Source organism: Rhinoraja longicauda, chromosome 26 (genome assembly GCF_053455715.1).
Source record: "Rhinoraja longicauda isolate Sanriku21f chromosome 26, sRhiLon1.1, whole genome shotgun sequence".
Taxonomy (NCBI): Eukaryota; Metazoa; Chordata; class Chondrichthyes; order Rajiformes; family Arhynchobatidae; genus Rhinoraja; species Rhinoraja longicauda.
The window spans coordinates 31,888,906-31,914,913 of record NC_135978.1 but is presented as its reverse complement, the minus strand read 5'-3'; the positions used below and the strand labels follow the sequence as shown (position 1 = coordinate 31,914,913).

Sequence of the window (26,008 nt, the reverse complement as noted above, 5' to 3'; positions counted from 1 at the left end):
GAAGCAGGCTGTTCAGCCCATCCTGCCTACTCAATTATGGCTGATCTATCTCTCCTCGTGAGGGAAGACGAACAGCCAAAAGTAATTGTGCATGTAGGCCGAAATCACGCGGGTACGAGAGGAAGGAGGTTCTGCAACGTGAGTGGAGAGAACTAGGTAGTAGGTGGAAAAGCAGGACTTCGAGGGTGGTTATCTCTGGGTTGCTTCCAGTACCTCATGCTAGCGAGGGTAGCAACAGTGAGATTGGGGATCTGAATGTGTGGCTGAGGACTTGGTGCAGGGGGCAGGGATTTAGATTTCTAGATCACTGGGATCTCTTCTGGGGCAGGGGTGACCTGTACAAAAGGGGACGTGTTGCACCTTAATTGGAGGGGGGCCGACATTCTGGCAGGCAGGTTTGCTAGTGCTACATGGGTGGGTTTAAACTAAACAGTGGGAGGGGGGGGGGGGTGGGTGGAGTCAACAACGTGGAAACGTATGCGTGCAGTTAACGGGAAAGAGAATGTAGGAAAAGTCACGTTTAAACTGTCAGGGCAGGGGGATGGGAACCAATGCAAGGAGGCAGAAGGACATAAAAGGAGGACAGAAGCAAAAGGTAGAAGGGAGAAAAGAAAACCAAACCTGAAAGCATTGTGCCTTAATGCAAGGACCATTCGTAATAAGGTGGATGAATTGAATGTGCAGTTAGTAGTTAATGAACATGATATAGTTGGAATTATGGAGACATGGCTCCAGGGTGACCAAGGCTGGGAACTAAACATGCAGGGGTATTCGATATTCAGGAAGGATAGACAGAAAGGAAGAGGAGGTGGGGTGGCATTGCTGGTTAAAGAGGAGATTAAGGAGAGACATTAGCTTGGATGCTATAGAATCAGTATGGGTAGAACCGCAAAATAGCCAAGGGCAGAAAACGCTGTTGGAGTTGTGTACGGACCACCAAACAGCAGTAGGGAGGTTGGGATAGCATCAAGCAGGAAATTAGGGATGCGTGTAGCAAAGGTACATGCGGTTATCATGGGTGACTTTAATCTACATATAGATTGGGCCAACCAAATTGGGAACAGCACTGAGGATTTCCTGGAACGTATACAGGATGGATTTTTAAACCAATATGTAGAGGAACCAACTAGAGGACAGGCCATCCTAGACTGGGTATTGTGTAATGAGGAAGGATTAGTTAGCAATCTTGTTGTGCAAAGCCCCTTGGGCAACGGTGACCATAATATGGTGGAATTCTGCATTAGGATGGAGAGTGACACGGTTAATTCAGAGACTAGGGTCCTGAACTTGAAGAAAGGAGACTTTGAACATATGAGACAGGCATTGGCTCGGATAGACAGGCAAACTATACTTAAAGGTTGACGGTGGAGAATGGCAGGCAGTGATTAGTGGGGTGCCGCAAGGCTTGGTCCTGGGACCCCAGTTATTTACAACATATATTTACGATTTAGACAAGGAAATTAAATGTAACATCTCCAAGTTTGCGGATGACACAAAGCTGGGTGGCAGTGTGAGCTGTGAGGAGGATGCTATGAGGCTGCAGGGTGACTTGCATAGGTTGGTTGAGTGGGCAGATGCATTGCAGATGCAGTATAATGAGGATAAATGTGAGGTTATCCACTTTGGTGGCAAGAACAGGAAGGCAGATTATTATCTGAATGGTGTCAGATTAGGAAAAGGGGAGGTGCAACGAGACCTGGGTGTCCTTGTACATCAGTCACTGAAAGTAAGCATGCGGGTACAGCAGGCAGTGAAGAAAGCTAATGGCATGTTGGCTTTCATTGTGAGAGGATTTGAGTTTAGGAGCAAGGAGTCCTACTGTAGTTGTACAGGGTCCTGGTGAGACCACACCTGGAGTACTGTGTGCAGTTTTGGTCTCCTAATTTGAGGGAGGACATTCTTGGTATTGAGGGAGGGCAGCGTAGGCTCACCAAGTTAATTCCCAGGATGGCGGGACTCACATATGATGAAAGAATGGGTCACTGGAATTTAGAAGGGAGAGTGGGGATCTTATCAATCCACATGAACTGATCCTGAATCTATTGAACATTGGAAAATGATCACCAACGCGTCCACGATTTCTTGAGCCACATCCTTGAGTACCCTGGGATGCAGACCATCAGGCCCTGGGGTTTTATCAGCCTTCAGTCCCATCAGTCTACCCAATACTATTTCTTGCCTAATGCAAATTTCTTTCAGTTCCTCTGTCTCCCTTGATCCTCTGTCTACTAGTACATCTGGGAGATTGTTTGTGTCTTCCTTAGTGAAGACAGATCCGAAGTACCTGTTCAACTCTTCTGCCACTTCCTTGTTATCCATAATAATTTCACCTGTGTCTGCCTTCAAGGGACCCACATTTGTCTTTACTAATCTTTTTCTCTTAACATACCTAAAGAAGCTTTTACTGTCCTTCTTTATATTATTGGCCAGCTTCGCTTCGTACCTCATCTCTTCAGCCCGTATTGCTCTTTTTGCTATCTTCTGTTGTCCTATGAAAGTTGCCCAATCCTTTGGTTTCCCGCCATTCTTTGCTATCTTATACATCTTTTCTTTTAGTTTTATTCCATCTCTAACTTCCCTTGTCAGCCACGGTTGCCTCTTACTCCCCTTAGAATCTTTCTTCCTCTTTGGAATGAAATGATCCTGAATCTTCCGGATTATGCCCAGAAATTCCTGCCATTGCTGTTCCACCGTCAATCCTGCTGGGATCCTTTTCCATTTGACCTTGGCCAGCTCCTCTCTCATGCCTTCATTGTCCTCTTTGTTCAACTGCAACACTGACATTCCTGGTTTAACCTTCTCCCTCTCAAATTGCAGATTCAAATTAATCATATTATTGAAACATATATAACCTTATATATGTTTCAATAAGATTTCCTGTCATCCTTCTAAATTCCAGTGTATACAAGCCCAGTCGCTCTATTCTTTCAACGTATGACAGCCCCGCCATCCGGGGAATTAACCTCGTGAACCTACGCTGCATGCCCTCAATAGCAAGAATGTCCTTCCTCAGATTTGGAGACCAAAACTGCACACAACACTCCAGTTGTGGTCTCACCAGGGCCCTGTTCAACTGCAGAAGGACCTCTTTGCTCCTATACTTAACTCCTCTTGTTATGAAGGCCAACATGCCATTAGCTTCCTTCACTGCCTGCTGTACCTGCATGCTTACTTTCAGTGACTGATGTACAAGGACACCCAGATCTCTTTGTACTTCCCCCTTTCCTAATTTGACACCATTCAGATAATAATCTGCCTTTCTGTTCTTACCACCAAAGTGCATAACTTCACTTTATCCACATTAAACTGCATCTGCCATGCATCTGCCCACTCACACAACTTGTTCAAGTCACCCTGCATCTCCATAGCAACTTCCTCACAGCTCACACTACCACCCAGCTTTGTGTCATCTGCAAATTTGCTAATGTTACTTTTAATCCATTCATTTAAATCATTAATGTATATTGTAAATAGCTGCGGTCCCAGCACGGAGACTTGCGGTACCCCACTAGTCACTGCCTGCCATTCTGAAAGGGACCCGTTAATCCCTACTCTTTGTTTACTGTCTGCCAACCAATTTTCTATCCATGTCAGTACCCTACCCCCAATACCATGTGCTCTAATTTTGCCCACTAATCTCCTGTGTGGGACCTTATCAAAGGCTTTTTGAAAGTCCCCCTTGTCCATTTTCCTAGTTACACTATTGCCTCTGACCTTACTCTCTTATCCCTTCTTGAACATTACTTCCTATTAATTCGCGAGTCTTTTGTAACCAGAACCAGGGATCACAGTTTAAGAATAAGGGGTAGGCCATTTATGACTGAGATGAGGAAAAACTTCACCCAGAGAGTTGTGAATCTCTGGAATTCTCTGCCACAGAAGGCAGTGGAGGCCAATTCACTGAATGTTTTCAAGAGAGAGTTAGATTTAGCTCTTAGGACTAAAGGAATCAAGGAATATGGGGAAAAAGCAGGAACGGGATACTAATTTTAGATGATCAGCCATGATCATATTGAATGGCGGTGCTGGCTCGAAGGGTCGAATGGCCTACTCCTGCACCAATTTTTCTGTTTCCCTCTCAACCCCATTCTCCTGCCTTCTCCCCTTGACACCCATACTAATCAAGAATCTATCAATCCCTTCCTTAAAAATATCCATTGATGGCCTCCACAGCCTTCTGTGACTATGAATCCCACAGATTCACCATCCTCTCACTAAATAAATTCCTCCTCATTTTCTTTCTAAAGGCGCGTCCTTTTATTCTGAAGCTATGGCCTCTAGTCCTGGACTCTTCCACTAGTGGAAACATCCTCTTCACATCCACTCTATCCAAGCCTTTCACTATTCGAGAAAGACTTTGACTTCAGGTGTTAGACCTTTAGACTTTTGTGATGCAGCTAGGAAACAGGCACTCAGCGACCACCCTGTTGAGGCCAGTTCATTGGCTATATTTAAGAGGGAGTTAGATGTGGCCCTTGTGGCTAAAGGGATCAGGGGGTATGGAGAGAAGGCCTACTCCTTCTCTGATACTGAGTTGGATGATCAGCCATGATCATATCGAATGGCGGTGCAGGCTCGAAGGGCTGAATGGCCTACTCCTGCACCTACTTTCTATGTTTCTATACTAACATCTGCTGACTTTATCTGCTGAGGAGACTCAGGTCCTTTGGAGTGCAGGGGGCACTCCTAAGGACCTTCTACTACATGCTGGTTGCATCAGCCATTTTCTATGGAGTGGTCTGCTGGAGCAGCAGCATCTCAGCAGCGGAAGGGAAGAGACTCGACAAGTTGGCTCTGTCCTGGGTTGCCCCCTCGACTCAGTGCAGGTGGTGGGAGAGAGGAGGATGATGGTAAAGCTAACATCGCTGCTGGACAACGACTCCCACCCCATGCAGGACACTGTCACTGCACTGAGTAGCTCCTTCAGTGACAGACTCCTTCACCCCAAGTGCGTGAAGAACAGATATAGGAGGTCCTTCCTTCCCGCTGCTGTGAGACTGCACAACCAGCACTGCTCCCAGCAGACGAGTCAACAATAACAGCTAAGAACACAGAAAACTGATGACAATTTATGTATCTTTTATTTATAACGAATGATCTCTTGCTCTCTCGCTATCAATTTTGCTGCTGTAACACTGTAAATTTCCCCAGTGTGGGACGAATAAAGGAATATATTATTATTATTATTATTATTATGCTAAACACTAGGGACAATTTACAATTTTACTAAAGCCAATTAACCTACAAACCTGCACATCTTTGAGATGTGGGAGGAAACCGGAGCACCCGGAGAAAACCCACGCGGTCACAGGGAGAACGTACAAACTCCGTACAAACAGCACCCGTGGACAAGATCCAACCTGGATCTCTGGCGCTGTGCGGCAGCAACTCTATCACTGCGCCATTGTGCCAACCCTGAAAAGAGGGGAAAGCATGAGAGAAGGGGAAAGAGAATTGAGGTGGGCAATGTACCGAGTTACTGGTAGGCTAACAGCTGAGCATCCAGTGATCACAACATGACTTGCAGTTGGCCGAAAGTTGCATTATTTATAACTTCACTTATGGAGCAGCTCCACAAGATGGAGCAGTCCCTAACCAGTCTGGAGAAGGGTCGCGACCCGAAATGTCACCTATTCCTTCTCTCCAGAGATGCTGCCTGTCCTGCTGAGTTACTCCAGATTTTTGTGTCTATCTTCGGTTTAAACCAGCATCTGCAGTTCCTTCTTACACACTAGATGGAGCAGTTCAATGCAGTACCCTGTCAATGTCTTTTAAACCTCTCCAACACTACCAAATTCCTTCAACTGGATCAAAATAAAGCCACTCTTGTGCAATATCTTTGACACCACATATCCCAGGCGTAACTTTGAAGAACACATCAACATTTGGACAGGTACATGGATAGGAAAAGGTTTGGAGGGATATGGACTAAATGCAAGGATATGGACCAAATGCGGGCAAATGGAACGACCATCATGATCGGCATGGATGAGTTGAGCCAAAGGGCCTGTTTCCGTGCTGTACGGCTCAATGACTCTAACAGTGGGGAAGTTATTCCAGATGTCTCCTAATTTGAGGAAGGACGTCCTTGCTATTCGTATCATATCATATCATATCATATATATACAGCCGGAAACAGGCCTTTTCGGCCCAGCGATCCCCGCACATTAACACTATCCTACACCCACTAGGGACAATTTTTACATTTACCCAGCCAATTAACCTACAGACCTGTACGTCTTTGGAGGCAGTGCAGCGTAGGTTCACGAGGTTAATCCCTGGAATGGTAGAACTGTCGTATGAGGAAAGATTGGGCTTGTATTCACTGGAGTTTAGAAGGATGGAGGGGATCTTATAGAGACGTATAAAATTATAAAAGGACTGGACAAGCTAGATGAAGGAAAAAGGATCCCAATGTTGGGGGAGTCCAGAACTAGGGGACACAGTCTAAGAATAAAGGGGAGGCCATTTAAAACTGAGGTGAGAAGAAACATTTTCACCCAGAGAGTTGTGAATTTGTGGAATTCTCTGCCACAGAAGGCAGTGGAGGACAATTCACTGAATGAATTTAAAAGAGAGTTAGATAGAGCTCTAAGGGCTAGTGGAATCAAGGGATATGGGGAGAAGGCAGGCACGGGTTACTGATTGTGGATGATCAGCCATGATCACAATGAATGACGGTGCTGGCTCGAAAGACCAAATAGCCTCCTCCTGCATCTGTTTTCTAAGTTTCTATGTCTTTACTAATATTTATTCATCAATCAATGTCAGTGAAACAGATGATCTGACCATGAATGATTTGCTGTTTGTGGGAGCTTCCACTGTGCAAATTGGCTCAGGCATTGCCTACAATTAAGAAGTGTCTACATTTCAAAGGTACTTCCTTAGCGGTAAAGCAACTTAGAATGTAATGAAACAAATGTATTAATTTCATCTAGATAGAGCTCTTAAGGATAGCGGAGTCAGGGGGTATGGGGAGAAGGCAGGAACGGGGTACTGATTGAGAATGATCAGCCATGATCACATTGAATGGTGGTGCGTACAGGCTGGAAGGGCCGAATGGCCTCCTCCTGCACCTATTGTCTAAGTCCTAGCCTTCCACAATTAATCCTGCAGAGGAACAGCATCTCATATTGCTGGCTCGAAGGGCCGAATGGCCTACTCCTGCACCTATTGTCTATTGTCTATCTTCTTCATACTATGGACATGACTATTATAGAGTCATACAGCATGGAAACAGGTCCTTCAGCCCAACTTGCCCATGATGACCAACTTGCCCATGATGACCAACTTGCCCATAATGACCAAGTTAGGAAAAGGGGACGTACAACGAGATCTGGGTGTCCTAGTGCATCAGTCACTGAAAGGAAGCATGCAGGTACAGCAGGCAGTGAAAAAACCCAATGGAATGTTGGCCTTCATAACAAGAGGAGTTGAGTATAGGAGCAAAGAGGTCCTTCTGCAGTTGTACAGGGCACTAGTGAGACCGCACCTGGAGAACTGTGTGCAGTTTTGGTCTCCAAATTTGAGGAAGGATATTCTTGCTATTGGGGGCGTGCAGCATAGGTTTACTAGGTTAATTCCCGGAATGGCGGGGCTGTCGTATGTTGAAAGACTGGAGCGGCTAGGCTTGTATACACTGGAATTTAGAAGGATGAGAGGGGATCTTATCGAAATATATAAGATTATTAAGGGGTTGGACACGTTAGAGGCAGGAAACAAGTTCCCAATGTTGGGTGAGTCCAGAACCAGGGGCCACAGTTTAAGAATAAGGGGTAGGCCATTTAGAACTGAAATGAGGAAAAGCTTTTTCAGTCAGAGAGTTGTAAATCTGTGGAATTCATTGCCTCAGAAGGCAGTGGAGGCCAAGTCTCTGAATGCATTCAAGAGAGAGCTAGGTAGAGCTCTTAAGGATAGCGGAGTCAGGGGGTATGGGGAGAAGGCTGGAACGGGGTACTGATTGAGAATGATCAGCCATGATCACATTGAATGGTGGTGCGTACAGGCTGGAAGGGCCGAATGGCCTCCTCCTGCACCTATTGTCTAAGTCCTAGCCTTCCACAATTAATCCTGCAGAGGAACAGCATCTCATATTTCGCTCGGGCAGCTTACAACCCAGTGGTATGAATATTGATTTCTCTAACTTCAGGTAACCCCGGCATTCCCTCTCTCTCTATCCCTCCCCCCCACCTAAGTCGCACCAGGTTCCGTTCACACCCAGCAAGCAGCTGACAATGTCCTGCTTCCGTTATCATCGTTACTTTTTTGCATATCTTTAATTCATTTGTTCTCTCCACATTACTGTCTATGTCTCTTGTTTTCCTTTACCCTGATCAGTCTGAAGAAGGATCTCGACCCGAAACGTCACCCATTCCTTCTCTCCAGAGATGCTGCCTGTCCCGCTGAGTTACTCCAGCATTTTGTGTCTACATTCTACAAGGTCACCCCTCATTCTCCTGTGCTTCAAGTAATAAAGTCCTAGCCTTCCACAATTAATCCTGCAGCAACTTAAAACTAACTTGCTTTGTCTCTTTCCGGTTCAGCTGAAAGGTTAGAGCCACAGGCTTTACAACAGGGAAACCGGCTCTGCGGCCAACCCATGCCCATCTAAGCTCATCACATTTGCCGCGTTTTGCTCAAATCCCTCTAAACCTCTCCTATCCATTAACCCGTCCAAGTGTGTTTCAAATGTGGTTATAGTTCTTGCCTCAATCACCCCCCCCCCCCGGCCACTCATTCCATATACTCACCACCAGAGTGAAAACATTTCCCCTCAGTTTCCTTTGAAATCGCCTTAACGCCTTGATTTCCTACCCTGGGTAAAAGACTGTGCATTCCCCCTTTCTATTCCCCTCATGATTGTACACACCTCTATATATGATCACCCCTCTTCCTCCTGCGGTCCAAGGAACAAAGTCCTAGCCTACCCATCCTCTCCTGTCCCAATAGCTCATGTCCTCAAGTCCTGCCAATATCCTCGTAAATACGAAGGCCACTTGGATTCTCAGTAAATTGTTATGATCTTGAATTCTATGCCTGACTGCATGGTGGAAGCAGACAATTAGATGTTTTCAAAAAGGAATTGAGTAAATACTTGAAAGGGGAAAAAAAAAGTGTATGGTTTATTGGTAAATGGGACTAGTTGGAAATCTTTTTCAGAGTAGCTTTCACAGGCACAATGGGCAGAATAGATTTCTTCTGTGCTACAATGAAGCTCTTTATTTATCTACAATACCGTTTGCTCCACGGGACATCACTGACATTTACCTTTGCTGTTGGAAAGTCTGGCAGGGAGTCCCACTGAAAACCACATCAAACATTTCTGAGCTGCAGAGTTTTGAGAAGGGGCGAGTAGCGGTAAGGTCAAAGATGGTGCGGACAGAGTACATACCGAGAGGAATCGCTGGGTTTTTGAACATATTTCCCAGGGCGTAGCATGCGTTCCATCGCACTTTCATGGTGGCCTCGCTCTGAACAGTGCGGATCAAGGCTTGGATTGATTCTTCGATGCCTGGCTTGAACTGGGTCTTGGAAATGTGGTGAGGCTGAAGGAAATGCAGTAGGTTTCCCAAAGCCCTGACGGCATTGCTTTTCACCTGGATGGTGGGAGCAGATCAACATTCAGCACAGAGAGAGATTCATGAGATGTAGACTCACACCATCATTACCATATATCACGCACGGAACAGTGAGAGGAGGCATTGATAGAGTAGATGGTCATGTTTACAGACCAGACTTTATCCTTTTATCCCAGACTGGAAATATTAAATACCAGAAGGCATAGCTTTAAGGTGAAATGGGCAAAATTTAAAGAAGATGTGCAGGACAAGGAGAGTGCCTGGAACACATTGTGTGGTGAGGTGGTGGTGGCAGATACGATAGTGGCATTTAAGAGGCTTTTGGATGGACACATGGATATGCAGGGAATGGAGGGATATGGGTTATGTGCAGGCAGATAAGAGCTGGTCTTGGCATCATGTTCAGCACAGACATTATGGGTCTGTTCCTGTCCTATGCTGTGTAGGAAGGAACTACAGATGGCGATTTATACCAAAGAGAGACACAAAATGATGGAGTAACTCAGTAGGTCAGGCAGCAACTCTGGAGAAAAGGAATAGACCTGAAGAAGGGTTCTTACCCGGATCGTCACCTACTCCTTTTCTCCTGACCCGCTGACTTGCTCCAGCACTCTATCTATTTCCTATCAACAACTAGAGCACAGTCCTGTACTGTTCTATGTTCTATGTTGAAAGGAGAGAATTTCTACACTGGTTCTTGACGACTTTGGACTGGTTAGGTATGCAAAGTTGAATCAAGAATGAGGCAACTGCCAAAACGAGAACCCATCGCATCTGGTAGAGCTGTATTGCCAAATATTGCCAGAGGTCGATCCTGACCTCGGGTGCTGTCTGTGTGGAGTTTGCACGTTCTCCCTGTGACCCTGTGGGTTTCCTCCGGGTGCTCAGGTTTCCTCCCACATCACCTCGACGTGCGGGTTTGTAGGTTAATTGGCCTCTGCAAATTGCTCCCTAGTGTGTAAGGAGTGGATGAGAGCGTGGGAACAACATGGAGATAGTGTGAACGGGTGGTCCATGGGCCATGGGCCAAGGGGCCTGTTTCCACGCTGTATCTCGATACTAAAACTAAAGCAATTGTCTAATCTCTGAGCACACTCTCAAATCAACGTTAATACACAGCTGGTAGTTTGCCCTCGGCATTGATCCTGGTGAACTGGTGGCGGAACTGTTTTAGAATAACAAGGATGATTTTAAGACTGCAAAGTGAAGAGTGAGAAGTAGACTACATGAATCATACAAACAAAAATATCAATGATAAAGAATCATACAGACAGACACTGAATAAATACTAGCAGAGTAAAGAGCGATTAGTCGGAGAGTTATACAGTGTGGAAACAGGCCCTTCAGCCCAACATGGCGACCAACATGCCCCATCTACACTAGTACACCTGACTACATTTGGCCCATAACGCTCTAAACCTATCCTATCCATGTACCTGTTTAAATGTTTCTTAAACGTTGCAATAATACTTGCCTCAACTACCTCCTCCGACAGCTTGTTCCATACACCCACCGCCCTTTGTGTAAAAAAAGGTACCCCTCAGTTTCCCATTAAATCTTTCCCTGCTCACCTATGTCCTCTGGTTCTCGATTCCCCTACTCTTGGCAAAAGACTGCGTGTTCACCCATTCTGTTGCGCTCATGATTTTGTACACCTCTATGAGATCATCCCTCACCCTCCTGTGCTCCAAGGACAACCCCTAACCTGCTCAACCTCTTCCCTACAGCTCAGGCACCTCGAGTCGAGATTGTGCAACAGTTTCACACCTTGTCTTTATCGTGGGACGCATGAGTTGCTGATTTCAACATCTTAAGAAGTAGGACATCGGAGAGCTCTTCCTGAAAGTCTCGGCCCATGGTCTCCCTGAGAAGGCAGAAAGTGACATCAGTGAATCCCTGACTAATAGAGTACAACCCATAAATATTAATATTCCACACTATCCAGAATAACATTCACAAGACCAACCGTTGTCGGTTATACTAGGCATGCACTATATATTTTAATCTTTAGACTTTAGAGATACAGCGCAGAAACAGGCCCTTTGGCCCACCAAGTCCATGCCGACTAGCGATCAGCCCGTCCACAGGCAAAAACCAACGTACTAAGGAGAATTTTACAACTTACCAAAGTCAACTAACCTCCAAACCTGTACATCGTTGGAGTGTGGGAGGAAACAGGAGCTCCCAGAGAAAATCCACGCGGTCACGGGGAGAACGTACAGGCTCCGTACAGACAGCACCCGTAGACAGGATTGAACCCGGGTCTACAAGGTAATCTCCTTATTTTGGCAAACATCCGAGCTACATTTCAGAGGCAGAATTGTACAGCACAGAAACAGGCCCTTTGTCACACCGAGTCTGCACTGACCAACAAACTCCCATATACGCTCAGCATTTTTTCAATTTTTGTACCAGGAGCTCAACTAAACATGGAACCCTGATACTGAACACGCGAGAATATCCATGATCTAGGTCATTACAGTTTCACTACATCATCCAGGGACCATGTTTTCATTAAAAAAACTTTAGGCTTCCCATGGCACGGTGATGCAGCGGTAGAGTTGCTGCCTTACAGCGCCAGAGACCCAGTTTCGATCCTGACTATGGGTGCTGTCTGTATGGTGCTTGCACGCTCCCCCCGTGTCCGCGTGAGTTTTCCCTGGGTGCTCCCGTTTCCTCCCACATTCCAAAAACATGCGGGTTTGTAGATTAATTGACTTCTATGAATTGTCCCTGGTGTGTAGGATAGAACTGGTGTATGCGTGATCGCTAGTCGGTGTGGACTCGGTGGGACGAAGGACCTTTTTCCATGTTGTACCTCCAAACTAAACTAACCATCCATTCTCACTTGACATGCACCTGCCAAGAGACTTGCACTTCCTACAATCAGATGCCAGCAGGTGAGCAATGGGGATTGAGTGTGGGACTATTTTTATACGTTCACTTTAAAATATTGTTTGTCGCCTACCATAGTGGCATTTTATTGTTTATTATTAATTACCCCTAAACCGAGGACGTAGCCAAGAATCGACCAAGATGGCAGTTTGAATTTGTGGCTTATCTTTGACTCCGATTCCCTTCTTGAGTCACGTTACTTAAGTTCCATCTTCACGCGATGCTGCTGCTTCATTCAGCAAACCCACGATATGGAATACTTTTGACTTTAGAAATACAGCATGAGAACAGACTCTTCGGCCCACTGAGTCCGTGCCAACCCGTACACGAGCTCTGCCCTACACACGAGGGACAATTTACCAAAGCCAGTTAACCTACAAACCCGCACGTCTTAGAGTGTGGGAGGAAACCAGAACACCCGTACTTGTATACTCTGGAGTGCAGAAGGATGAGAGGGGATCTTTTTGAAACATATAAGATATTAAGGGATTGGACACGTTAGAGGCAGGAAACATGTTTCCAATGTTGGGGGAATCCCGAACCAGGGGCCACAGTTTAAGAATAAGGGACGGACACAGTGGGGACACACTGTGCTCTGCCGGGCTGGGCTTCTGTCCACCTGCTGCTTCCAGCAAATTACGGTGCATTTAGAAAGTATTCAGGCCTCTTCACTTTTTCCACATTTTGCTACGTTACAGCCTTATTTTAAAATGGATTAAATTCTTTTTTTTTTATCATCAATCTGCACACAATACCCCATAATAAAAAAGCAAAAACAGGTGTTTAGAATTTTTTGCAAAGTAATTAAAAAGAAATAACTGAAATATCACATTTACATAAGTATTCAGACCCTTTGCTATGACACTCAAAATTGAGCTTAAGTTCATCCTGTTTCCATTGATTACCCTTGAGATGTTTCTACAACTTGATTGGACTCCACCAGTGGTAAATTAATTTGACTGGACATGATTTGGAAAGGCACACACCTGTCTATATAAGGTCCCACAGTTGACAGTGCATGTCAGAGCAAAGACCAAGCTATGAAGACGAAGGAATTGTCCGTAGACCTCCGAGACAGGATTGTGTCGAGACACAGATCTCGGGAAGGGTATAAAACAATTTCTGCAGCATTGTAGGTCCCGAAGAGCACAGTGGCCTCCGTCATTCTTAAATGGAAGAACTTTGGAACCACCAGGACTCTTCATAGAGCTGGCCGCCCGGCCAAACTGAGCAATCGGGGGAGAAGGGCCTTGGTCAGGGAGGTGACCAAGAACCTGATGGTCACTCTGACAGAGCTCCAGAGTTCCTCTGTGAAGATGGGAGAACCTTCCAGAAGGACAACTATATCTGCAGCACTCCACCAATCAGGCCTTTATGGTAGAGTGGCCAGACGGAAGCCACTCCTCAGTAAAAGGCACATGACAGCCCGCTTGGAGTTTGCCAATAGGCATCTAAAGGACTCTCAGACCATGAGAAACAAGATTCTCTGATCTGATGAAACCAAGATTGAACTCTTTGGCCTGAATGCCAAGAGGCTCATCACCTGACCAATACCATACCTATGGTGAAGCATGGTGGTGGCAGCATCATGCTGTGGGAATGTTTTTCAGCAGCAGGAACTGGGAGACTAGTCAGGATCGAGGGAAAGATGAACGGAACAAAGTACAGAGATATCCTTGAAGAAAACCTGCTCCTGAGTGTTCTGGACCTCAGACTGGGGTGGAGGTTGACCTTCCAATAGGACAACAACCCTAAGCACACAGCCAAGACAATGCAGGAGTGGCTTCGTGACAAGTCTGTGAATGTCCTTGAGTGGCCCAGCCAGAGCCGGGACTTCAACCCGATCGAACATCTCTGGAGGGACCTGAAAATATCTGAGCATCGATGCTCCCCATCCAACCTGATAGAGCTTGAGAGGATCTGCAGAGAAGAATGGGAGAAATTACCCAAATACAGGTGTGCCAAGCTTGTAGCGTCATACCCAAGAAGACTTGAGGCTGTAATCGCTGCCAAAGGTGCCTCAACAAAGTACCGAGTAAAGGGTTTGAATACGTATGTAAATGTGATATTTCAGTTATTTCTTTTTAATTACTTTGCAAAAATTTCTAAACTCCTGTTTTCGCTTTTTTATTATGGGGTATTGTGTGTAGATTGATGATTAAAAAAATAATAATTTAATCCATTTTAAAATAAGGCTGTAACGTAGCAAAATGTGGAAAAAGTGAAGGTCTGAATACTTTCTGAATGCACTGTGTGCAAGGTATGTACAGGTAAGGAATGCATGTCGGGGGAAACAACAGATACATACATGTTGACGATCAAGGTGTCGGTGAGATTGGCCAGGGACCAGGCTGCCTTGGTTCGAACATTCAAGGACTTGTCATCCAAGGAAGTCAGGATGGCGTTTGCAGTGTCAGCGACAAACATCACGTCCTGGTGCACAAAGAAAGTAAAAACTTCATTTCTAAAGTGAAAAGGTGTTAGTTTTCTTTCATTTACATCTTTAAAGATCTGAACACAAAGTAAAGTAAAGCTTCATTATGATGGACCATTGGGAAGGAAGTGGTGGCCGTTATTGCCGAGTGTCCCCTGTAGCCTCGTACCGGATAATCGACGAAAAGTAGTGGAAACACACAACTGCAGTTGGTTAATACACCACAGGACACAGTGCTGAAGTAACTCAGCAGGTCAGGCAGCATCTCTGGAGAACAGAGATAGCTGACGTTTCGGTTGGGACCCGTCTTCAGATTCTCGATCCGGAACTGGGCCTGGTATCCGGGTGAGTTGACGGCTGGGACAGCAGGTATCCGGCTTGCTGGCGGCTGGGGGTCAGACGAGGATCGGCGGAGTCATTAGTCGTGGCCCGCAGGTGGCTAGCGTGTGGGTAAAGGCCGTGGCAGGCAGTCGGAGAGCTGGCAGAAAGTTGGTAGATCGGTCCATTACGACCAAAATCCGTCATAAAGAGGTCTGGAAAAATGAGGGTTTACATCATGACAGGCAATCCCCAGAGAACATGCCAGACTGCGTCCAATCCTGTCAACCATTTGCACTTGCTCACTCAATTTTCCAGGGTCCCTGCTCAACTTTGCAATTCCATCTCGGAGTACAGGTGCATGGTTCCTTGAAGGTCATGTCGCAGGTAGATAAGGTGGTCAAAAAGGCCTTTGGCACTTTGGCCTTCATCAGTCAGAGTAATAATAATGTATTACATTTATATAGCGCTTTTCATACACTCAAAGACGCTTTACAGGGATTTAAAGAACATAGGGAAGTGAATAAATAGATAAATAAGTAAACGAACAGAGAAAGGAGACAGAAGGTGAGGTGACCTTCAGTGGTTGAAGGCAGTACTGAACAGGTGAGACTTCAGTGATGTTTTGAATGTGGTGAGTGAGGAGGAGTCTCTGACGGTTTGGGGTAGTGAGTTCCATAGGGTGGGAGCAGCGATGGAGAAAGCCCTGTCCCCCCAGGATCTGAGTTTGGTCCGGATGGGGGGGGATAGGAGATTGGCAGCAGCAGAGCGGAGGGTGCAGGTGGGAGTGTGCCTGTGGAGGAGGTCAGTCAGGTAGGATGGGGCCAGGTTATGGAGGGCTTTGTAGGTCATGAGGAGGATTTTGTATTGGATTCTCTGGGGGATGGGGAGCCAGTGGAGTTTGAGTATTGAGTATTGAGTATAGAAGTTGGGAGGTCATGTTGCAGTTGTATAAGATGCTGGCGAGACCACATTTAGAGAATTGTGTTCAGTTCTGGGCACCATGTTATAGGAATTATGTTGTCAAGGGCAGAGAAGATTTACGAGGATATTGCCAGGACTAGAGGATGTGAGCTATAGGGGGAGGTTGAGTAGGCTGGGTCTCTATTCCTCGGCGCGCAGGAGGATGAGGGGTAATCTTATAGAGGTGTATAAAATCATGAGAGGAATAGATCAGGTAGATACACAGAATCTCTTGCCCAGAGTAGGTGAATCAAGGACCAGAGGACATAGGTTTAAGGTGAAGAGGAAAAGATTTAATAGGAATCTGAGGTAACTTTTTCACACAAAGGGTGGTGGGTGTATGGAACAAGCTGCCAGAGGAGGTAGTCGAGGCAGGGACTATGCCAACGTTTGAGAAAGTTAGAAATAGATACATGGATAGGACAGGTTTGGATGGGATATGGACCACATGCAAGCAGGTGGGATTAGTGTAGCTGGGACATGTGGCCCGCGTGGGCATGTTTTGCCAATGGGCCTATTTCCACGCTGCATCACTCTATGACTATATGGGATCAATCGTCCCAAAGTTCTGGATTCTGCAGCCATTCCACAAGGTGGAGCATAGTTCCCCACTATAATCATCCTGATAGTTTCACTGTTTGCATCCCTTCGTCATCACCTCTTCCACGGCCAACAATGAACCTTTGTGGGCTCCTCCTTTCCTGGGTCATGGGTGCCAGCTCCAATTTGTTCTGAACGTTTTCATACCTCTAGTTTCCCTCTCCTCTGACAACCGCGACTCGAAGCATCACCTATTCCTTTTCACAGAGATTCTGTCTGACCCGCTGAGTTACTCCAGCATTTTGTGTTTATCTTCAGGACACGCACCGTAGATAATCACTAGTGGCATAGAACAGGCCATTCCTGTTACCAGAGTGCTGGCTGCAGAATCTTGCAGTGTGCAAATTGACTGCGACATTCACCACATTACAACAGTGATTCAAATGCATTGGCTGCTTCGTGACAACCTGGGCTACGCACAGTGCAGGAAATGGAAGATTTTTGTTTGCTCGACCAACTCAAATCCATTAGGGCATGGACTGTCTTATTAACAATGCATGTTTATGTGTCATACAGAAAGAGTTTATTACTCACTGTATAGAAACACGTTGAAGAGTCAAGTATGTGCCAGCAGGAATATGCATTGAAACACATTATTTGAAGCTGATTATCCAGTTATGTAGCAGCAGATATTTTATGCACGATTCTTAGAATAATCCTATCCGCTGTCATGCATTGTAATTTTTTTCATTAAATCGATGATCCGGATTTTCGCTGCATCACTCCCCTTTTTCCAATTGGAAGTCAGCTGTGGTGCAGTGGGGCAAAGCTGCTGCCTTGCAGCACCAGAGACCAAGGTTCAATCCTCAACATGGGCACTGTCAACGTGGAGTTTGCACGTTCTCCCTATGACCGCGTGCGTTTCCTCCGGGTGCTCCGGGTCCATGCTTTGAACTAAACGCGTTTTTTAGAGATACGGCATGAAACAGGCCCTTTGGCCCACAGAGTCTTTGGCCCACAGGCCCACAGAGTCTTTGGCCCACAGGCCCTTTGGCCCACAGAGTCTTTGGCCCACAGAGTCTTTGGCCCACAGAGTCTTTGGCCCACAGAGTCTTTGGCCCACAGAGTCTTTGGCCCACAGAGTCTTTGGCCCACAGAGTCTTTGGCCCACAGAGTCTTTGGCCCACAGAGTCTTTGGCCCACAGAGTCTTTGGCCCACAGTCTTTGGCCCACAGAGTCTTTGGCCCACAGAGTCTTTGGCCCACAGTCTTTGGCCCACAGGCCCTTTGGCCCACAGGCCCTTTGGCCCACAGGCCCTTTGGCCCACAGAGTCCGCACCGACCAACGAACACCGACACTATCCTACACACGAGAAACAGTTAAACTATTTTACCAAAGCCAATTAACCTACAAATACGCCCATCTTTCGAATGTGGGAGAAAACTGGAGCACCCGGAGAAACCCCACGCGGTCACAGGGAGAACGTACAAACTCCGTACTGACAGTACCCGCAGTCAGGATTGAACCCTGGTCCCTGGTGCTGTGAGGCAGCAACACTATCTATCGCTGCACCACTGTGGTGCCGAACTCTAAAACCTCTCCCAGTTTTTCATCCATGAGGCCGGTTTTACCAGGAATATCTGAATCATTCGATCTACAACATCTGCAGTTTTTTGGGGGTCTGGATTGACATGAAATATCGGGAAACATATTTGGGGAGTTGGGAGGTCATACGATACAATACGATAGAACTTTATTTATCCCAGGAGGGAAACTGGTCTGCCAACAGTCATAAAACACAAGATACATGAAACATGAAATTAAAGTGATGAGTGGAAAGTCCAGGATTGGGGATGTGCAAAGATTGGGGAGGGGGGAGGGGGAGAAGTGAGAGGGGAAGGGGAGTCAGTCTACCCCACGACAGAAGGGGGAGGAGTTATACAGTTTGATAGCCACAGGGAAAAATGATCTCTTGTGGCGTTCTGTGCTGCGTTCTGTTGCAGTTGGATAAGATGTTGGTGAAGCCATTGAGAGTATTGTGTTCAGTTCTGGGCACTATGTTGCAGGAAAGATGTAGACAAGCTGGAAAGGGTACAGAGAAGATTTATGCAGATGTTGCCAGGACTCGAGGGTCTGAGCTATAGGGAGAGGTTGAGCAGGCTGGGACTCTATTCCTTGGAGCGTGGGAGGATGGGGACGATCTTGCAGAGGTGTAGAAAATCATGAGGGGAACGAATCGGGTAGACGCACAGAGTCTCTTGCCCAGAGTGGGGGGGATCGAGAACAAGAGGACATAGGTTTAAGGTGAAGGAGGAAAGATTTAATAGGAATCTGAGGGGTAACGTTTTCACACAAAGGGTGGTGGGAGTATGGAACGAGTATGGAACGAGGTGGTAGTTGAGGCAGGGACTATCGCAACGTTTAAGAAGGAACTAGACAAGTACATGGATAGGTCCGTTTGAGAGGGATATGGGCCAAATGCAGGCAGGTGGGGCGAATATAGATGGGGCATGTTGGTCGGTGTGGGCACGTTGGGCCTAAGGACCTGTTTCCACGCTGTTTGACTGTGACTATGTTTGTGTCTGTAGGAATCAGTGGCCTGAATTACTCCACGCTTCACCCTGCAACTTGCTGCATATGGAAGAACGTCCCACAATTAATATGTACACATTATAACGCATTACCTATTAATATATACATAGAATTAAATGTGTAAGAGGGATGGTTTGCTGACCTGTCGGAGCGAGGGGAAGAGGATGTAAACGCCCAGAGCTCGCACGGCGGCTGCCTTGACCAAGGGGTGCTCACTGTGATTCAGTCCAAGCAGCACTGTTATGCACAGGATCTGCTTTTCATTCTAAACAAAAAATATTCAGTTAGATCAAAAGTTGAAACCTGGAGTTTTAGCAGCAGGCTCAGTTACACAGGCCCACTCTTGGAAAAGCCCATCAATAATCATTGACCACTTGTCTTCGAACATAGAACAGTACAGCACAGGAACAGGCCCTTCGGCCCACAATGTCTGTGCCGAACGCGATGCCTAGACCAATTCTTAACTGCCTGCACATCATCCAATCCCTCCATTCCCTGCATAGCCATGCACAAATCCAAAAATCACCATCGTAACTGCCTCCACCACCACCCCCGGCAGCACATTCCAGGCGCCCACCACCCTCAGTGCTAAAATACTTGCCTCGCAGTGTGGTGGGTGCCTAGAACACACGTTAGAAAAAACACTCACAGAATTTATATTAAGAAGGAGACACACAAAACCTTACCACATACCGCACCTCATCTAATACATAATAATCTCTAAATGGAGCGAGAATGATCAACCATTCTTACTGGCAGACTGCTAAAGGCTTCTGGCAAAATTGAGGAAATGGCATCGCAGGTGCTGGTCTGGAGCGTCGAATGTTCATCATTTTGTAAAGCCCCAGGCAGAGGGCCGTTCAACATCCTGGACCAGAAGATCACAACCTGCAATGAGAGAGATCAGCTTAACATGGAAAGACAATACAAGACCATTGAGGAAGACAAGTCTGCAGAATCACAGCAGCATTTGTTTTGTTTCGTTTCATTTAGTTTAGAGATACAGCACGGAAACAGGCCCTTCGGCCCACCGAGTCTGCACTGACAAGTGACCCCCGCACATTAACTCTATCCTACATATACTAGGGACAATTTACATTGGCATTTACACCAAGCCAATGAACCTACAAACCTGTACGTCTTTGGAGTGTGGGAGGAAACCGGAAATCTTGGATAATTATAAAATCATGAGAGGAATAGATCGGGTAGATGCACAGTCTCTTGCCCAGAGTAGGGTGAATCGAGGACCAGAGGACATAGGTTTAAGGTGATGGGGAAAAGATTTAATAAGAATCTGAGGAGTGACATTTTCGCACAAAGGGTGGTGGGTGTATGGAACAAGCTGCCTGAGACGTAGTTGAGGCAGGGACTATCCCAACGTTTAAGAAACAGTTTGACGGGTACATGGATAGGACAGGTTTGGAGGGATATGGACCAAACACGGGCAGATGGGACTAGTGTAGCTGGGACATGTTGGCTGGTGTGGGCAAGTTGGGTTGAAGGGCCTGTTTCCACACTGTGTTATTCTATGACTCTATAAAACCCATGCAGGTCATGGGGAGAAGGTGCAAACTCCGTACAGACAGCACCCGTGGTCGGGATTGAACCCGGGTCTCTGGCGCTGAATGCACTGTAAGGCAGCAACTCTACCGATGCGTCACGATGTTGGACAAGAACATTTGGGTTTCATGGGTCCCCTTCCAGTGAGGTCAGTCCTATTAGGGTAGGTGCTAAGAAAAACATTGTAAGAAAAAAATGTGTTCAATGTGGAAAAATCCATTCGAACATGCCACGAAGTAGTCAACTTTTCCATTACATTGTCACAGCAATTTGTCATGGTAAAATGGTACCTTGTGACAACAGCCATTTAAGAATAGTAAATTTTGTCAATCATGACAAGAGCTGACTTATACTTGACAGTAACGAAGCAAGTGAGAGATAGATAATGGAAACAAGGAACAGCAGATACTGGTTCACCAAAAGACACAAAGTGCTGGAGTAACTCAGCGGGTCAGGCAGTGTCTCTGGAGGACATGGATCGGTGATATTTCGGGTCAGGAGCCATCTCCAGACTGATGCAGGAGGGGATTAGAAACTGGAAGAGGTGGGAGTGGGACAAAGCCTGGTACGTGATATATGGAAGAGAGACACACAAAGTGCTGGAGTAACTCCGCAGATCAGGCAGCAACTCTGGAGAAAATAGACTGCTGAGACTGAAGATGAGTTCCGACCTGAAACATCACCCATCCTTTTTCTCCAGAGATGCTGCCTGCCCACTGGGTTACTCCAGCACTTTGTGTCTATCTTTGGTATAAACCAGTATCTGCAGTTCCTTTTCAAACATAAGCACAATCATACGAAGCACAAGAGGCTAAACATAGTAGATTAGACTGAGGAATAGGTGTACAAAATCATGAGAGGAATAAAACGGGTAAACGCAGAGTCTCTTGCCCAGAGTAAGGGAATCAAGAACCAGAGGACATAGGTTTAAGGTGAGTGGGGAGGGGGGGAAGGATTTATTAGAAACCTGAGGGGCAACTTTATTCACACAAAGTGTGGTGAGTTTATGGAATGATCTGCTGGAGGAGGTAGTTGAGCCAGGTACTATCGTAACGTTTAAGAAACTTTTAGACAGGTACATGGATAGTATAGGTTTTGAGGGATTCTGGGCCAAATGCAGGCAGGTTGGTCTAGTGTGGATGGAACATGTTGGTCAGTGTGGGCAAGTTGGGCCAAAGGGCCTGTTTCCACGCTGTATGTCACTATGACTCTGATATGATCTCATTAAGTGGTGGAAAAGACTGGAATGATAGATGGATACAGGTGATGGGGAGGGGGGGGGGGGGAGGGGGGGAGGTGATTGGCAGATGGATGGACAAAGAACAGGGATGAACGGACAAATGACTGGGAGAGAAGGGGAGAACATGCGTGAAATGTGAAGCCAGACAAAGGGATGGAGGTGGCAGGGGACAGTGGGGAGAGGGGAAGGGGAAAGGAGGGCAGAATTATGGGAGAAGCTGCACATCCAGGTGGGGCACTGGAAAAAGAGGGAGGAAAGAGCTGGAGGGGGGATGGGGGGGGAAAGGTATGTGTTTATAGGTTAATTACCTAAAATTGGAGAATTCAATGTTCTTTTTCATTGGGTTGTAAGCTGCATGTGGCCTCTCTCTGGCAATGGAGGAGGCCCAGGACAGAAAGGTCAGTGTGGGTAGATCAACACAAAGTGCTGGACTAACTCAGCGGGACGGGCAGCATCTCTGGAGAGAAGGAATGGGTGAGCTTTTGGGTCGAGACCCTTCTGTGGGAATGGGTAGGGGAATCAAAATGGTTAGCAACTGGGAAACGAACCGAGCACAGGCGTTCAGCAAAACGTTTATCTAGTCTACACTCAGTCTACACTCATTGTCTACGCTCATTGTCTATGCTCAGTCTTGCAAATGCATTGGAGGCCACATCGGGAGCAGCAAATGAAGTAGATGGGGTTAGAGGAACTGCAATGTGAAGATCTTTCTCACCTGAAAGGGCTGCCAGGGTCCTTGGATGGATGCGAGGAGGAGATATAGGGATGGGTTTTACATCTCCTGTGGTTGCAGGGGACAGCACCTGGAGAGGGCTTTGTTTGGGAGGGAAGGAATGAGTGAACTGGAGAGTTGCGGAGGAAGCGGTTTCTATGGAAAGCACAAAGGGGTGAGGATGGAAGATGTGACTGGTGGTGGGATTACGTTAAACACCAGGCCATCATCTCCCAGATCTTTACCAGTCTCTGGCAATCTCTCTCCACAGCCTCCAACGTTATTGTTCCCCAGCCCCTATCTGTCTGCTCGTGCCCTGCACAACTCATCTCTAAATATATAGATTCCAGCCTATCTCCCCACGTCCAGTTTCTTGCAACCTACACATGAGGTACCTCACACTCCCTTTAAATTTCCAATTACTTTCTATTTCTCGGCCCCCATAGCCTCATCTTTACTGTGGATATCCAGTCCCTTTAGACCTCCATGCCCCGCCAGGAAGGTCTCAAGCCATCCTGTTCTTCCTTGAATAGGGACCCAGTCAGTTCCCTACTAACACTCCTCCGCCTGGCAGAGCTTATCCTCACGCTCAGCAACTCTCTTTTGTCTCCTTTCTTTCTCCAAGTTAAAAGTGTAGCCTTGGGCACTCGCATGGGCCACAGCGATGCCTGCCTTGTTGTTGGTTAGGTTGAATGGTCCTTGTTCCAAATGTACACTGACACCAACCCCCAACTCTATCTCTGCTACATCGACGACTGTATCAGGGCTGCCTCCTGCACCCAAGCACAACTCCTTTGATTTCATTAACTTCACCACTAGTTTTCACCCTGCCCTCAAATTAATCCGGACTATATCTGACACCTCTCTCCCCTTTCTTTATCTCCCTGTCTCAACCATAGGGGTCAGCCAATCGATTGACTTCTATTATAAACCCACTGACTCAGAGTTACCTGGACCACACCACCTTGCACTTTGCCTCCTGCAAAGATGCTATCCCCTACTCTCAATTTCTCCATCTCTGTGGCTTGTGCTCCCAAGACAACGTTTTTTCATTCTAGGACATCCGAGACATCCTCTTTCTTTAGTAAAGGTGATTTTTTCCCTCCTGCTGTCATAGATGGATCCCTCACCCATGTCTACTCTGTGCCCCGTAGTTCTGCTTTCATTGTCCTTCCCCAGACTGAACAAGAGCAGATTTCCTCTGGTCCTTACCTTTCACCACTCGCCTCCGCATCCAGCATATCCTTCTCTGACATTTCCGTCACCTTCAACGATAGAAGACCCACCACCTGTGCCTTCCCATCCTTCTCTTCTGCAGAGACTGCTCCCTCCACAACCCCTTGGCCCACTTACCCCTTCCCATCCAAACTACCCTCTCCCTAGGTACTTTCTCCAGCAACCTTCTCCTCACATCTCACCCTCCCCACCCCCCCCCCCCCCCCACCCCCCATCTAATCAGTCTGAAGAAGGGTCCGGACTCGAGAGATGCTGCCGGACCCGCTGAGTTACTCCAGCACTTTGTGTTTATCTTTGGTATGAACCAGCATCTGCAGTTCTTTGTTTCTACATCAACACCATCCCCGATTCGTTTCCTTACTCCTCTTGGTGATAGAGCTTGGAGAGGTCAAAATAACGACAGGTGCTGGAATTCTGAAACAAAAATATGGTGCTGGAAACACTCAATGAGTTGGGCAGCATCTATGGGGAGGGAGTGGAGCGTCTTCATCCTTGAAACGTTAACTCTGCTTCTTCTCCCACAGATGCTGTCAGCTCTTAATATAGATAATAACGTACCTGGGTAACCGGCACTCTTTGATACTGGGGTGTAGGCGAGTCTGGTTTATGTTGTTGGACAATCCCTGAACCAATCTCCTCCACTAGCTGAAAAGACACAAGGTATTCATCAAAAAACTAGAGCCAATTTGTTGCAGTTTAGCCTCAGTGTGGGGAAGGTATGATCACTGACTCAGAGTTACAAAAGCAAAATGAGAGAGAAACTGTTAATATCACACTTTAAAATAACTGATGCACTGTGTCCTTCAAATGTGATGCGTTGATTTTCTCTGCAGAACTGAAGGTGTTGATTCTCAGTGGGGAGCAGTTTCATGGGCACTGAATATCGGTAGATACGTGGAGAGAAGGAATGGATGATGTTTCGGGTCGAGACCCTTCTTAAGAGACCTCTAGTCTGAAGAAGGGTCGCGACCCAAAACATCACCCATTCCTTCTCTCCAGAGATGCTGCCTGTCCCGCTGAGTTACCCCAGCATTTTGTGTCTATTTTCAATTGAAACCAGCATCTGCAGTTCCTTCTAACACATCAGCAGGAACATGATGGCCAAAACTAATGCCAACCAAAGAGCACTCTACCAATAATCACAGGGTAGCTATTGCTTGGTAATCATAAGTAAAATATGTAATCAATTTCCTCTCTCCCAACAGTGCACTGCAATCAATTTTACATCCCAATTATTGTTCAGCTAATGACCAAGCGTTGACGGGATGTGAAACTAGTCCAATGTTAGTCAGGTCCTATCTCAAGGTCAAGTTTCAGGCTGTTGATCCAATGGCTTCAATTGTACTTCATTGTCACACGTACCGAGGTACAGAGAAATTCCTTTTTTTGCATGACAATTCAGTAAAATCTTACTAGACATAAGCACAATCATACGAAGCACAAGAGGCTAAATATAGTAGATTAGACTGAGGAATAGGTGTACAAAATCATGAGAGGAATAAAACGGGTAAACGCAGAGTCTCTTGCCCAGAGTAAGGGAATCAAGAACCAGAGGACATAGGTTTAGGGTGAGTGGGGAGGGGGGGAAGGATTTATTAGAAACCTGAGGGGCAACTTTATTCACACAAAGTGTGGTGAGTTTATGGAATGATCTGCTGGAGGAGGTAGTTGAGCCAGGTACTATCGTAACGTTTAAGAAACTTTTAGACAGGTACATGGATAGTATAGGTTTTGAGGGATTCTGGGCCAAATGCAGGCAGGTTGGTCTAGTGTGGATGGAACATGTTGGTCAGTGTGGGCAAGTTGGGCCAAAGGGCCTGTTTCCACGCTGTATGTCACTATGACTCTGATATGATCTCATTAAGTGGTGGAAAAGACTGGAATGATAGATGGATACAGGTGATGGGGAGGGGGGGGGGGAGGGGGGGAGGTGATTGGCA

At 46.5% G+C, this 26,008-nt stretch overlaps 1 protein-coding gene across 1 annotated transcript in view; it reads right to left on the bottom strand.

The window, feature by feature from the left end:
* The window catches only part of heatr6 (HEAT repeat containing 6), a 98,409-nt gene that overhangs the window by 5,532 nt on the left and 66,869 nt on the right, over positions 1 to 26,008 (bottom strand). The window contains exons 14-19 of the mRNA XM_078422154.1: positions 24,627 to 24,713; positions 20,074 to 20,208; positions 19,463 to 19,585; positions 14,782 to 14,906; positions 11,346 to 11,442; positions 9,392 to 9,596 (exon numbers count right to left, since the gene is read on the bottom strand). Coding sequence (XP_078278280.1) covers positions 9,392 to 9,596; positions 11,346 to 11,442; positions 14,782 to 14,906; positions 19,463 to 19,585; positions 20,074 to 20,208; positions 24,627 to 24,713 — 772 coding nt within the window. The remainder of the gene's footprint in view (positions 1 to 9,391; positions 9,597 to 11,345; positions 11,443 to 14,781; positions 14,907 to 19,462; positions 19,586 to 20,073; positions 20,209 to 24,626; positions 24,714 to 26,008) is intronic.